The sequence below is a fragment of the Antrostomus carolinensis genome, unplaced genomic scaffold, assembly GCF_000700745.2.
Source record: "Antrostomus carolinensis isolate BGI_N321 unplaced genomic scaffold, ASM70074v2 scaffold38354, whole genome shotgun sequence".
Taxonomy (NCBI): Eukaryota; Metazoa; Chordata; class Aves; order Caprimulgiformes; family Caprimulgidae; genus Antrostomus; species Antrostomus carolinensis.
In genome coordinates this window covers 56,344-71,856 of record NW_010313531.1, presented here as the reverse complement: position 1 = coordinate 71,856, position 15,513 = coordinate 56,344, and the positions used below count along the sequence as shown (strand labels likewise).

The following is a 15,513-nucleotide window of genomic DNA, read 5'->3' as shown; positions in this document are numbered from 1 at the left end:
AGTTACATTTTCACCCCCTTTTAAAATCACTGCAAAAATCTGCTCATGAAGAACATGTGGATCTTCTCAGGGGGAGGAAGTAGAAAAGGCAAAGGGCCACCACCTCCTCCTCCTCACAATAACAGACCTTGAACAGGCTACAAAAGGAGTTAGGGACTCCAATGAACACATGCAAAGGGGAGAACACAGAAATTATATACTGTCAAAAAGACAGTCAAAAGCAAAAAGGAAGGAAGGATAAGAATATAAATAATTAAGAAGAAAAAAAAAGAAAGCTCAGAGTTTACTTACCATAGTTTGTTACTTCCTATATCTTATTGTTGACATGCTTCTATAAATTTGCAAAAATAGGAAAGATGCATCTTTCCACAACAAAATGATCAATGCATATCATTTTAGACCACTGAATCTGAAAATTGAACCACCAGGTATTAATTTAAGTTTACCTGCTACAAATTTTGAACTGTTTAAAAAGCATAAATTGCATTACATCCTAATATCATTAAGGTATATTTTTAAAATGTTCTTCACAGGGTGGTCCTCCAGGCTCCCCATAGAAAATTAACAGACCCCTGAAAAGAAACAGTTGACCAGATATCTATTCAGTACCTCAAAACTTCAGGTTTTATTACCACCTGCCACTAATCCTGTCTTACAGGCCAATACAACCAAGGAATGTATTCAAAGAGAGACACAATGAGGAAAACTATGAAACTCATTACACACATTAGTTTATTAGCAATAAAGAAAAAAAAAAAAGAAAGAAAAAAAAACCAGGAAAACATATTTTGGACAGTATCCTGCAGTTACAATCACTTGACATGCTTCTTGTAACAAACTGAAACAAGCCAAAAAACCCCACACCTTCAAACAGAAGAGATGTAAAGTTATATTGTCTTTTTAAAGCCCAACTAGTTCTTTTTGTGCCTTATTTCTGATTTTGGTCAGCATATGCATTTATATAATATTACCCTTTTTGTTATTTACAAGCAGAAATAAAATGTGAAGTTTGGATTTAGTACTTTCTAAACTGGTCACAGCAGAGTAAGCTCAGATGGCTAGTCGAACAGAACATCCTTAGGGAGAGGGAGCCACCCCAGAGGCGTTGTGGGCAGAAAATCTTCAGGCAAAGTGATTCATCATGTGTGGCAAGATGACTGTGACATCTAAAGATTCTTGCCTTGAGCAGCATGGTACATGCTACAAGGGATGAAGCATTCTGAAAAGCATCCACGCACATCTCTTAAGCTTCAGTAAAAAGGACATGTTTTAAATAACAGAATACTGGACACTAAAAATGTGTATGTGAATTTGCTTTTTGCCGTGGGAAACTTCAAAGCTCTCCTTCAGCATGTCTGAACCCATGCTGTTTCCCTAACGCAGAAATAAGCAATTTTTTACTAATTTTGCATTCAAACTCATTCTGAAAGAGTCTAACCAAAGGATGTTTTAATGTCTGGCTCATATTCCATCCTCCAATGTAACTAAGCCATAGCCTTCCTTGGTTGTTTTTAAGTTGGCCATCAATAAATGACTATTTTTCCATTTTCAAATGTATTTTCCTATAGTGGTTTTTATTATCCTCTTGTCCCTTCAGCACAACTTCTGGCTCTTCTGACAGAGGGTCAGAGAATGCATTACTACACCTCTATTGCAGTACGAGAACTAACAGTTTTGATCTTCCAAATTGAGTGCTCAGTAATCTGTCCTGTGAAGGAGAACACTCACTGTACTGCACAGCACCTCTGTTCAGAATCTGCACTTGAAGACCACTTAGAAGATACCAGTTTTGAATGTACAGGTGTCTCACAAGTAAGTAAAAAGACCCGCACTGGAACAGAAGAAAGACTCCCCTCCCATGGTATCCCACCAACAGCACTGGCCAGTGACAGGTGCACAGAGAAAGAATCACAGAAAAAGAGAGCAAACGTGAAGGACAATATGCTCTAAATTTCAACAGTTATAGCCAAATAAGTACACTACTGTAAGTAACAAGAGAGCATGATCAGATTTAAAACTTTATTTTCTTTATATTTAAGATGAGGGAAACAAAAAGAATATATATCTACGAAGAGCAACACATCTGCACAAAAACACAAAAAATGGCCTTTCTTAAAGCAGTCAAAAAAGTCAACAGACCAAGGAAGACAGACAAGCCAGGTAAAGACAGGAAAAATCCCAAAGCGCAGTTGAGTGCGAGCCTGATGGAAGTGCTCAGGTGGAACAGTGTACTGATCCAGATGGGTGCATTCAAGGGACAAAAATACAGGTTTAATCACACAGTAAAACTACAGCAAAATTACACTCTATAGATTTGAGGAGAGATTATTCTGTTGATGATTTCATGAAGTGTAAATTAAAATTTACATTATTTTCTACCTCTGATGTTCTAGCATTTTTATGAAGGAAATAAATTGGACCAATGACACATAATTCTGCTGCATTAACAAGCACGAAAGCAATGTAAATAAAGGTACTATCAAGAAAATAGGAGACATCAGCTAGAAAGGCAGTGGCAAAGTTAAAAACACAGCTTTCAGTTCAATAGTGGTGCTGAAATTGATTACCAAGGGAATAAAAATGTTTTAGAGTACAGGTTAAAGAAAGAAAAAAAAAAGTTACTGGGGCCTGGATAACATTTTTTCCCAATGAATCACTGCCTTTCAGTTTGGTGTTTTATTTCACTCTGGTTTACTGGCATTTGCACTATGTCTCTATCATGAGACCAAGCTGTGTCTTTGCTGGGGGAAGAGGGGGAAGCACAAAAAACCCAAAAAAAAAAAACCTCAGAGGAGTTCAATCACTAGGGAAGATTGCCTCCTTCGTATTGCAGGATGTCAACCAAGCACTAAAAAGCCAGCTACGGTCAGTATCTTGAGTTCAAGACATTTGTGCTCCAAATTTTTTTTCTTCTATGTAGGTAAAATGAAATAAATCAATACAGAAAATCCTCTGAATTGAAAAAAAAAAAAATCCTTTACCTTTACTCTGTTCTAAATACATTGCTGAAAGCCCACTGTTTATTGTGCATACTATCCCACATAAAATGGTCACCAAATGGAGAAACACATTAGCTTTTTCCTTCTGACAACAAACGATACTGCTTTTCAGTTTGCAACTGTGCCACTGAACCAATGAAAACCAGCAGTATCTCTCTTCTGGCCCCTCTCCCTCTACCCCTCACTTCAAAATACTGAAGGAATAGGTTTATACTCAACAAAGTTGTTGGGGTTTTTTTACCATGTACCTTTTGAATCACATTTCTAGGAAAATACATTTCTAATGTAATAGCAAAAATATAAATGAAATAAAGAATATACACATCTACTGGACAAAAATATTCATTACAATTGTGCACAGGGCTTAGTGCCAGATAGCTGTCAAACAAAGGAACAAAATCATACAGTTGTTTGGCACTCAAGGCTGAAATCATTATGAAACATGCACTGTTTATAAATTGTCATTGATGAATAAAAGCAGTGAACAAAAAAATTAAAGGAAACGCAGCCAAGCACCAAAAAGACAAGCCAATCATCACTCCTCCTCCCACCACTCTCAGTAATCAAACAAAACAAAATAGCCCCCCCAAACCTCCAGTATGCTGGGCAAGAACAACGTAGTGGTGCAAGGCAAACCGAGCATTGCATGAACGAGTGACTTCAGATTATGCTCTCATAGCTCAACCCAAAGTACTCAGAAAAGTGATATATTGAGACATCTGAAAAAAATGGCATGTGGATTTCTCAGCTTTGTTATTTATAAAGTAATATTTTAAAACTAGTAATGCTAGTGACATTTATCTTAAGCTTAAAAATATCAATCCCAGAAGATGTAAAGAAAAATTGTTTCAGTGATGGTAAAATATATTAGCAGATCTTTTGCCACAGAACACAGTTCTGCTGAAAAAAAAATATCACCTATCATTATGAAGAAAGATTTAATTCACGTCAAGCAAAAGGATGACATTTCTCTAAGTACAAAGTAAGACAGAATTGTATCCTGGAAAATAAGCAAGACTCAGTTTCTGATCTTGCATATCTGTACCGATTTCAGTACCTTTCCAACTTGAAGCTTATAATAATGGAACATATCTATATAGAAACAAAATCTCCTTTAAAATTAAAGAAAAAAGAACCTATAAACATGCAAAAAAAAAATCTCATTTTTTGACTGATAAGTAAAATATTAAGGTGTGCAAAATGCTTTCTATAGTATAACACATGAGATTCTGCAAACTCCTTTGAAGTTAGGGTGACGTGATCAGAAGATTCTCTACAATTTTCATAAGGCAATGTGACTTTTAAGATAGGTAAGGCATATTTAAGAAATATGGTTCTGTAAGGAATTAATTTTTGTAAATCTCTATTCAAGCAGGTCAATCAGCCCATGGTTTAAGTTGGAAAGTACCTCAAGATTCTAAATAAATACATAAATAAACAGCTTGTAATGGACTAGCAATACACAAAACAAAAAAATTATGACATCATAGGAAAGAAAGGAGTCCAGTCAGAAGCAGAAGTGTTATTTATCACAGCAAAATAGTAAGGTGAGCTTACTTTGCTCCTACGATGCAGAAAATGTACTTAAAACTGCAGTACCCTCTTTCTTATCTCTGCAGAACTTTTATTAAACGATAGGAATTTATCTATGATACAGTCATGCACTTAAGTATTCAATGCAGACCCCAGGGATCAGCCTTGAAGCTTACAAGACAGCAAGTCACACATTACTCTCAAGACATCTGCTTTCTATGTCCCACTGTAGAAGAGGAAGAAATTGCCAGATGCCTTATTTGTATTGTATTTGTGCGTTAAGTGCCAGGCTTATTTTAGAGGTCCCTGTTACACTAGGAAGTAAACTGAAACTAAGTTACAGTTATTGTGACAATAGCACTGGTTTTGCACACGGTTTGTACAACCTCAATTTGAATTAACACATTTTACATTTACACATTACATACTGTAGTGCACTTGGTTCCCAACTACTTTTAAGGCTCATGGAAAGATCTCAGCAGTTTTAGGAAAAACTTTAAAATCAGTCTCAATTTATTTCAATAGTAATTGCTGTATTTCTACCCCATTTCCATTTCACTGAACCTTTTTTATTTCATCACTGAACTTCGGGCTACTGCTTTCTTAAAAGAATCTGTAACAGTAACCCCAAATACCATCAGTTTCTTTAATCCTGTGTATAAAACACCATCACATAAAATGATGTATCAACTCTCTCTCCTATTTAATGAGGGACCCCTGTGAGCGCCTTCCATAAAAACCCCAATCAAACAGCACCCTCCTTCCACCAAACGTCATCCTGGTGAAGCCTCCGCACATAAGGATAGCAAGGTTTCTATTTCTCAAAGTGACCCTCCATCTGGATGCGTAAGAAATAACTCTGCAGAATTTTCAGCTGACTTCCCAATACACATATAAGCACCAGAGTGACAGAAGCTGAACACCCATCTGAAAGCCACAGTGCTATCGGCCTTCAGAAAAGCGTAAAAAGACAGCAACCAAGAAAGCCTCGCAAATACAGCAAGATACTACCATCGCTTAACAGAATGAGTTGCAGTTCTGCACATCTCTGTTACAGGAAAATCTTTCACCTGCTTTTCAGAAACAAAACTTCAATGCAGTGTTGGACTGAAGTGAGAGCATCCAGACATTATTTTCAAAATCAGATCAGAAAAAATTGTTTTCTTTTGATGATACTTGTTGCATTAATCCACTACATGGCTGAAGCACACCTCCAGCAGGTTACAATCCCGGGGAAAATGCAGTGGCCACTCAGGCGACTCACAAAAACAACAGTATTAGAGGCCCAACACCTTCATGCACCTAAAAAATAAAATGACATCTTTTATAGGCTCGCTCATTCTATTTCATCTGTTTTGCTTTCCCCTCTGAGGTGTCTGGGTATCTAAACAAAGTCAGGTTTCCAGCAGCAACAAACACTGAACTCACTAAAACCCAGCCTCTAAAGAAAATTATTAACAACTTCAAATCATATTAATGCAAATACTATAAAGCCCCAAATCACCAAAGCCACTTGTTTTGGCACGAGCAGCCTAGTTACAACATTTTGGTTGATCAGTTCAGAATTTAATCACTGGGTAGAGGCTGCTGCTTTTATTAAAAACTGGACTGCTAGCAACTAACAGGCTACAGCTACATGCACACACAAAAAAAATTAATGGAATGAAACAGAGATTAAGTACATGATTTTTATGCACCTAGCGATAAGCAAACATCTTTATTGCAAAACAAAGACAAGCCATGAAAAATTACAAAATTATCTTTTAATCACCAGTGAGCTTTCGACAGCCTCTTATTTGAACAGCATAATAGTTATTATGTAGATCCCTAAGCAACCGCCTCCTGGGGAAGTTACATCACCAGTACAGGAAAGAATCACCCCTTCCTCCCTTCTCCCTGGAAAGGAGCTTGGCGCCTTCAGACAGACTGAAATTTAAAATCCTACAGCTTCACCCAGCTGATCCCATCCACTGGAACACATCTACAAGTGCCCAGGGATGGTAGGAACCACAGGAGAGAAATATGCCCTTTCAGCATTTCATGCACTGATGAGCCTTGTAACAGATAAACATACCCTACAGCAGCTAAACTGACATGTTATAACAAAGAGTAAATGCAAGACTTAAAATTTCATCAGATCACTATTTATTCCACTTTTCAGACGCAGAGTGCACTGCGAATAAATCAACTCAAATGTATCAGACTGCATTAACTAAAAACTAAGATTTGCAGAACAAATTTTATCAGAACTAAAATGTTTCAAAATTTAAAAGCCAGACTTGCATGTTTAAATTCCCAGACTAGCAATTCAGAAGTACCGAGTATAACAAAAATTCTGGGTTTGAAGAAGGCAACGTTTCATCTTCTTCTAACACAATTAACACTTGGTCCCATTTTTTCCTCCTGTTAGTGGACAGTGCAAGCAACACTAGTGCCCATGGGAGACACTGAGGATTTGCAGAGACTCCTATTTGTCCTGTGAAGGTACCTGTGGCACTGGTAGTATCCAGTGAAAAGGTATCAGCAGCTCTTCTTAGTACCACATTAAATCATATAGCTTGACGTGTTTTCAAGGACAGATTTCTTCACTTTCTTACCTACCAGAAAGAAAACCTTTCTGTTTGTTTCCTTATAAGACTGAAAACAGTTCAACAACTCCAACACTGATTTGGAGTCTCTTTAAGGATGAACTGCCCCAACACTCCAGCATACTCATGCAGGGAGCAGATCGCCAGCAGGGAGGGGGAAGGCTGAGCACTGTGCACCTGCTCACCCCCTGCACTGGGCGCCAGCCCTCCTGCCCGCAGCCAGAGCAGGCAGGGGAGGCAGCTGTGGCCACACACCTACCTGGCAGACCCACACCTGAGCACCACCTGAGGAGGATCGTTAGGGCCCCTCTGCCACAGCTGCTAACTAGAAGATGATGAACGTCTCAAGGGGGAGAGCGTGCAAGCAGACACCTGCTACAGCATGACATTGCAAAGGACGTGAGCTCCCTGCTACTTTCACAGAAAGCCTTGAGGTATTACTGTATTTAAAGATACATTAGAAAAGCTATTTGATTGAAATATTACTGTAAATGGAAAGGAAAACTAAGCTAAACACACACTCTTGTGAGCAAAAACCCAAGGGTAAAAATGCCCTGCACTTAGCACTGTCACTAAATGACTGTGTAATTTAATTTCCCAGAAACCCATTAGGTTTCACAAAAGGAAAATTAAGAGCAGATGAGAGCAATTCTTTGGTGTGAGTGGAATTTATTTAATGTAATACCTGGGGAAAAAAAAAAATATCTGAAACTGTAACAACCAGATACAAACATCACAACTCTAGGAAGCTTCAGCCTGAAGATCAGCAGCTCTGTGCTGGCCATAACCAGCATGTCGGGTCCAAGGTTTTACAGGTACGACTGATGAGAGCCTGCCTCTGCCCAACACACCGCACCAGAGCCAGGACACAGCCAGATGCAGAAACACCCCAGAACAAAAAAACTGCTAGGATTCAAAATAAAACAAAAAAGGGGGGGGGGCTCAATTTATTTATGGATATTTTATATATTAATGTATGAAGCAAGTGATACATGTAGTTATCTGGAAGAGAGGAAGAAATCACTGAAATTTAAATTAAAGAATTACTCTGGGTTTTAGATTTTCATTATAAAAACCAAAATACTACAAAATTCACATTAGGCTTTTTACCAATCTAGGATACATGTAAAAACAGCATGAATCAAGCAATTAAGCATAGTAACATGCCCCAAAAAGAAAACAAAGATTCTTAGAAGGAAATTTAAATTTAAATCTTCCATGTGCCAGATTTATTATATGCAATGATTTTGAAAACCTAATTTTTTTAAAAAACATAAGCCTATCCGAAGCAACAAAACATGAAGTTTTACTGGGGTGAAGCAAAAGTAGCCATGACATATTACACATAGATGAGTTAGCATCTTGATATTTTTAGCTTTAATAATAAAAACAATAATTGATTTGAAAAAATGAAAATGTAATGCTATGAAAATGCATGATGGCAGTTACTGTAAAGTGAATTTCAAGGAACTTTTCCAGCATGGGAAGTGGCTGGAAAACCTCCTATGGCTTGAGGTAGACCCATGTCTTAGAGCAGGAGACCAGCACCCCTAAGAATTGTAACTGTGGATGAACTTACACTTGTGTCTTTTTACTTAAAAAAGTTTTTTCTGAACTCTTAAGCCTACAATAACATTTGTCAGATAATTATGCACTACGTGAACCTTATTAGCTATCCTTTTACAATCTTCTCTCAACTCACTGCCCTGCTCCTGTAAAATTAGGTGAACTGAAGCACTTGTCATAATCTTTGTTGTGCCCTTATTCTGTGATTATCTTCTTTTAACATCTTCCTCTTTTTTTCCTTATGAATTCTCTGAAGGATAAAAAAATTCTGCCCCTACCATTCTCCAAGTTAATACCAATGTAACTGCATATAAATTATTTCAGATGAGTCTTGCCATTACTCATGTTTCTGGAGATCATTTCCATTGTGATGCCTATTTTATTCTATGTGTTAAATTAGTAATGACTACAGAAGGCAATTCAATAAATCTAACTGTTATTTGGGACAAACACAAGGTCTGTCAACTCACTACTCACATCTGCCCTCTCCCTTCCTCAAAGGTAATTAAAACAAGATTCTAGTAAAAATTGTAATGGCATTATTCTTAACATTTGCCATTTTAATAACTCTTCACCCTTGCTTGCACCCTGCTATTGCCTTCATCATCATAAAGGCATTTGATAATAAGCTCTATCTCTTGAATTACAAAATTCTTTTACTGAAGGGCTACTGAGGAAGAAAACTAGCAGTTTTCCTGAAGATTAGTTAGACTCTTAACTGAGAAACAATTCCAGTGTATGCCTTCTTTTAATTGTATTTTGAAGTTCAAAAGCCTCTCCTTTTACTGAGAATAACCTTTCCCAAATTAAGGTTTAAAAGGCCTACATCACCCGTTCAAGAACAATATCAATACTGGAAAGCTTACAGAAGCTTCAGCTATTTACCATGAAGTCCCCATTGCTTCAAAAAATGCCCATAATGTTCATCTTTAAAAATATTTACCACTCTATCCAAGACAGTTGGAGTGTTTAACTTACAAGTCAAACAACAGATTTTACAATAAAAATTAGACATAGTAACTTCACTAGTTTGAAAGATGCACGGGTAGAAGCACAGCCACTGTTCAAAACCTATACAATCAGGCAATCAAGTCAATTAAGTGAACAGGAACTCTAAAATCAGAAGGCATCCCAATCCAGATATTGATCGCTCATTTATGATTAATCCACAAAATGAGTCTTTAATTACGCAGTAACCTGAAAGACTACCTTTGAAAATTCATAGAATTTGGCTTCAACCCATCAGGCATCTCTCCACTCCTGCCACTCTTTGCTCCCCACAGCAGTTTCTACCCAGTACATGCCTATTAACCACAAGCTACACTGGTACAAGACAGTTAAACACTGACAGAGGGTAAAATAAATAATGAAAATATATGTCATTTACTTGCAAATCCTGTTTTGTGAAGCCTGATGACAAACCACCCAAGTGATTCAAGCGCAACAAGTACAACTAATATTAAAGGAAGCCACACTGCAAAAACCAAAGTGTATTACTCTGCTGCCATTAGAGAGTATTATGTTTGGTGCTTTCATCTATTTATTTCAATCAGGACAAAGATCAGGCTTACCCTTTATGTTCACAGTATAAGAAACTATATTTTGACTAAAAATCTGAATCATTAACAATCTAATTACTCTAACAAGCTTCTACTCTCTCCCTTGTAAATACTGACTGATGTATCTTGACTTCCTTGCACTGTCAGGTCCTCCATACTCCTAGTTCTGGCCACAAGAAAATATCATGGCCATACCTAGTATGAAGTAGAAGTTAGTTTGTTAGGAAGAAGAGCACAGTCACCACCTCACTAGGATAATAACAGAGGTGAGTGTTACAACATCAACACATGATACGAAATAAACTAGTAACTACAACCCTGCAGCAGTCAGTGAGCAGGTGAAGCCAGGAAGCTGCAAACACATTCAGAGTTTCCACCTGTGACAGTTTCCAGCTATCTCAGCTGACAGGTCTTCAAACCCTGTGGCTAGCTCCAGAACACCCAGAGCTCTAGAATTTAACCCAATCAAACTGTAAAGCAACTAGCTAAAGAAATAATGAGAAAACAAGGATGTATACTTGGGGGGAGAAAAAAAAAAACCACACACAAAAGAAAAACAAACAAAACAAAAAAAAACCCAAACAAACTTGGAAGAATGATCTCTCTCTCTACTTCAAGGGACAGGATTTAACATGGCAAGTTTATATTCTATCACCACCTTTTCGCTCACTATTGACTAAACTTTTTAAATATTTTTTTTTATCATGTACAAGCTTGTAGAACCGTGCAGTACACAGATGACAAACATGGAGCACAAAAGTTTTCCCTTTATCCAAACAGAAAAGAAAAAAAAAAAAAAAAAAAAAAAAAAAAGAAGTCACCCACTTGAAATTTTTAAAATGAACCAACAAAAACCCCTTTAAGCTATTTTCAAGAATGATCTGCTTGCTTCCTTTCTGGTAAGCAGAAGTAGAAAAGCTCAGTAGAATAAAGTCCAGGGAACAGTACAACAGAAGATACCATACCACATGCTTAAGGGTCCTAGCAAAAACTGACCTCTACTTGCAAGTTGCAGAGTACTAAAAGGCAGCATAATTACAGAGAAAAGACTCCTTGTGAACAGTTTTCTAGAATGTAATTAAACCAGAAAGTGTTGAATAAGCAAAGATTATCAAGTCTAAATGAAGCTACAATACCATCAATATATCTTAGCCTGATTTTCTACATATCTCTATGGATACCAACAGACTATGCTGGTGCCAAGAGAATTCAGTGGTTTTACTTAAAATACAAGCAACGGCCCTTCTTTTTTTTTTGTACTAACAAATCAACAGGATAATTCTGGAATTCATTAGTGAAGAACACTAACCAATCCAACATAATAGCTTTACTTCCTCTGCAAAACACTTCAAAAAATATCTAAATGAATATGGAAATGCATCTTTCTGTGGCAAATTGTTCATTATTGAATCATTATCAACTCTTGTTAGACAAAATTTCTCTCTTTTGCAATGTACAAGATCATTAAAATGTTTGAGAGCTCCATCATGAAAGACAGTGGCACTTTATAATCCACTATCTCTTCAGGCAAATATGCTTATGACTGAACATAATACACAAAATAACAACATCTCCTTGACACACAATTCTCTCTTTTAATGGTGCTCTTAAGTGTTGACAGCAATGGTGAAATATGTTGTTCCTCTTTTTTTTTTTTTTTAATAGTTTTTAACTATTTCAGATATGTATTTCAGTCATGATAAAATGTTGGGAAAGGATATGTTGCTTAGATCTTCAGCATGGAACCCCAGATGCTCAATCACTCCTATTATCCTAGTGAGATATTTCCTGTCCTCTCATCGTGTCCATGGTCTTAGCCTCCATCTCCTTTTAACCTCTGAAGACCACGGAATAATCAATCAATGCATTAAATATAATCTATAGTAACCAATAAAATTAATGTTTTCATTCTGTTTATGGGAACCTGTCCACAATCTGATGTTAACAAACTGTGTAAAATTTTTTTGTCTAAAAAATTTAAGAAATATCATTTTTCTTTTTAATAACAGACAAAAAAAACCTAAACACAGATAGTGGTACTACATAAAAAAACCACTATTCAATGTTGTTATGTAGCTTTTATCATTCCTCCCTCCAAACTTTCAGCATCAACTGAAGATACACTACACAAATTCATTATGTGAGAGTACGATATATAAAGCTGCATTCCATACTGTAACTTCAGTAAAATTAATATACTCTTTTGTTATGACAAGCCAAAAACCACAGGTGGAATACTTCTAAAAGCATACTTTTAGAGTTTTGAGGTGTACATTTCTTAGAGATATATACTGAAAAATTTCCATAGTTCTTCACTGCATACAGGAGTACTCTTGCTACAACAAAATAAAATCCTTAAGAACTGTTAGCCATAAAGCATTACAAAACTATTTCAGTTGACAGATGCTTTGGGTAAGTGTCTGACACGCATCTTGCAATTTATTAATTCTCTCTTCAAAACAACCTCAATGGAGGCTGTTTCTCAAATCTGTATTAATGATGTAAATTGTATTATGTCTAATGGAATCGCCTAGTTATCTCTTCAATAAAACTGAAAAACTAAGAAGATATAGTTGCACTAATGATTTTCTTGATATATTTAAAAGCATATTTTTTAAAAATTGGATGGCTCAAAATAAAACCATGAGCAAGTAGTTTGCCTTTGGTAATACAAATTAAAAAAAAAAATAAATCAAACTTTGCTCTATATTTTTGTAAAATAAAATCAGTATCAGCTACAAAGCCTAGAGCCACTCTACACGTGCTACTGACCAAAATACTGGAGAAGCAATTGAAGTAACTTGTCTTTTTAGCCTCCTATATTTAAAAAAAGACAACATATTTGAAACAGGACTGAGGGAAGCTCTGCTCTGCTTTATCAAACTAACTCAGGGAAACTACATTTCAGCTTTACTGACTTCAGATAGGTGTCACTGACCAACTGACGTGCACTCTCTCTAAACAAAGATAGACATTTTAAAATTACGTATTTTCAGGTTCATATATGAAGGTTTAAATGAAATTTTGTTTTCAGCAATAGCTGTGCTTTGTCTGCCTCTATTTCAGAGAAAATTAAAGCAGTAAACAAAGACTGAGCAAAGTAGAAAGATTTCCAAAAGAAATTGCAGACCACCAGGATTTGGATTTAGGTAATCCACTTAGATTACCATGGCTATGTCTTAAAAGGACAATACTGAGATCACAAAATAGGTCATGTCTACAAGACGCAGAATATATAAGTGAAACAATGTCAAATGTACAAATTCGTAACAAACACTCATAGTCATCTCTAAGTTTAAGATTCAGGAAAAAAATATTTGTCCCAAGACCATGTATTGCCAACCAATAAATATTTTGATGCTCTGAACTGGAACAGGGAGAAGAAGAGTTTCAAACGATGCCATCAATACATTAATGTGTTTCAGGTAACACAAAAGCGCAGGCAATGAAGAAAAAGCTTTCAATACCTAAGCTCCCAATATAATACACATTTTGCTTGCTTGTTTTTCCAGTTTCTAAAGCAGAAAATGTTGGACATTCACAGGCCTGGAAGCAGTAACAACATTCGCACAGCAAAATAGGAGTTTGCATCTATTTCTTAAAAGTGACCACGTTTCTAACACACCAAATATCAAATAAATTAGAAAATTAAAAAGCCTTCAAATTATTAACTGAAGAAAAGCCTAAAGTAAATTTCTAGGTAGTTCAGGAACTGATAGTATTAGGAAAAAAACATTTTTTTTTAAATGTACAAATTAAAAATTGCCATAGATGTCTTCTCAGCAAAAGTTAAGGAAAATTCAGCTTTAAAATAATTTAGAATTTACAAGAGAAATGTAAAAATCATATAAAAATAGATCAGCTTTCTAGATCAACTTGAGAAAATCTAGGTGGTTCCTTCTCCTAAAAAGTCCTGGACAACGCCCCTTATGCGGAATTTGCCCAACATAAAAAGATTTCAGTAGGAAAGTCAGTGTTGCTATGAGGAACTGAGTAACTTCCAGATGCTTGACATGTCAGGCCTAGACAAGGGAATGAAAAATGTCTCTTTCTGACCAAAGAGGCTTTAAGGGGATACTCGTAAAGAATTACCTACTTACCCATCAGATTTGAGTTCATGAAAGGTGTCGGGGACAATCCTTCATGGGGCCCTAATCGACTGTCATTCAAGTGATCACTGTAATGAGGACTGTCTGCAAAACCCTAGAGAAAAAAAGACCAGAGTATTAAACAGATTATTTGGCAGCCCTGCTAATTGAGTGTAATGACACTTTCCTAATTAAATGTGCAGAGTCACAATTGGTCATTAATCACAAAAGTTGGCTTTCGGGTCTATCTCACAGAAATTACTCCCTGCCCACATTTTACTTTCTCCCTCTCTTTCTCCCTATCAAAGCAAAACCACATAACTTCTTTCTTAATAAGCTGGGTACTCACGGACAGTATTTCTAAAAAAACTGAATAAAACTAAGATATTTTGATATTTGAATCCTCTTAGTGTTAAGTCACTAACCACAGAGAGTAAAATTAGTCTGAAGAACTTGTGACTGATTTTTTTTTCCTAAGGTTTCTGTTTGCATTAATAAAACAACACAGTAAAAAGGTCAGGAAGAGTCACTGATATCAGGAAAAACGTTAGTGAAAATGAGAAGAAATTCCATTTCCTTTTGCAGCCTGCTATTAATGTTACAGATTAATAGGCATTTTGACACTATCACATTACTAAACAGCATAGCTCACTGACAAAAGGTTTACTCCCGAACAGTGATTAAATAACCATCTTTGTCACCGGATTTGCAAAGAAGCACTCAAACTGAAATACTGGTTTGCACTTTTCTAGCCAACTTAGCAGGCTTGGAGTGACCCTTACGCAGTCAGGAAACACTGGCTTATTAAATCTTATGCCAAAGATGTAGAAACAGAAAACACAGAAGCCCTAGGATGCACACATTATTTAATTAACCCAATTACTAAATTACTTAAAATTCTCTTTTGTACTTTTCAAAACACTTCCAGCTTTTCCATATAAAGGTATGAATGTGGTATTTGCCATTCAGACTGATCAGATGCGCACTGAATCTCCACCTCTGTACCAAAACAAGACAGACCTGGCACTCAAAATTGCACCTCTTTTGTAGCCAAAGTTTTGAAAAACATTTTGTAAACCTTATCTTAAAAATTTCTCTAAATCTGGTAGAGACACACCTAAAGTTCCCGTCTAATTAAGGGAGGGGGAGAAAATCATTCACAGCTACCAGAAACCGTCCC

General features: G+C 36.4%; 1 protein-coding gene across 1 annotated transcript in view; it reads right to left on the bottom strand.

Annotated features, from left to right (window-relative positions):
• Positions 1-15,513, bottom strand: part of LOC104524483 (transcription factor 12-like) — a gene marked incomplete at its 3' end in the record, with an annotated part of 94,956 nt that overhangs the window by 23,172 nt on the left and 56,271 nt on the right. Inside the window, exon 5 of the mRNA XM_010167383.2 lies at positions 14,346-14,448. Coding sequence (XP_010165685.1) covers positions 14,346-14,448 — 103 coding nt within the window. The remainder of the gene's footprint in view (positions 1-14,345; positions 14,449-15,513) is intronic.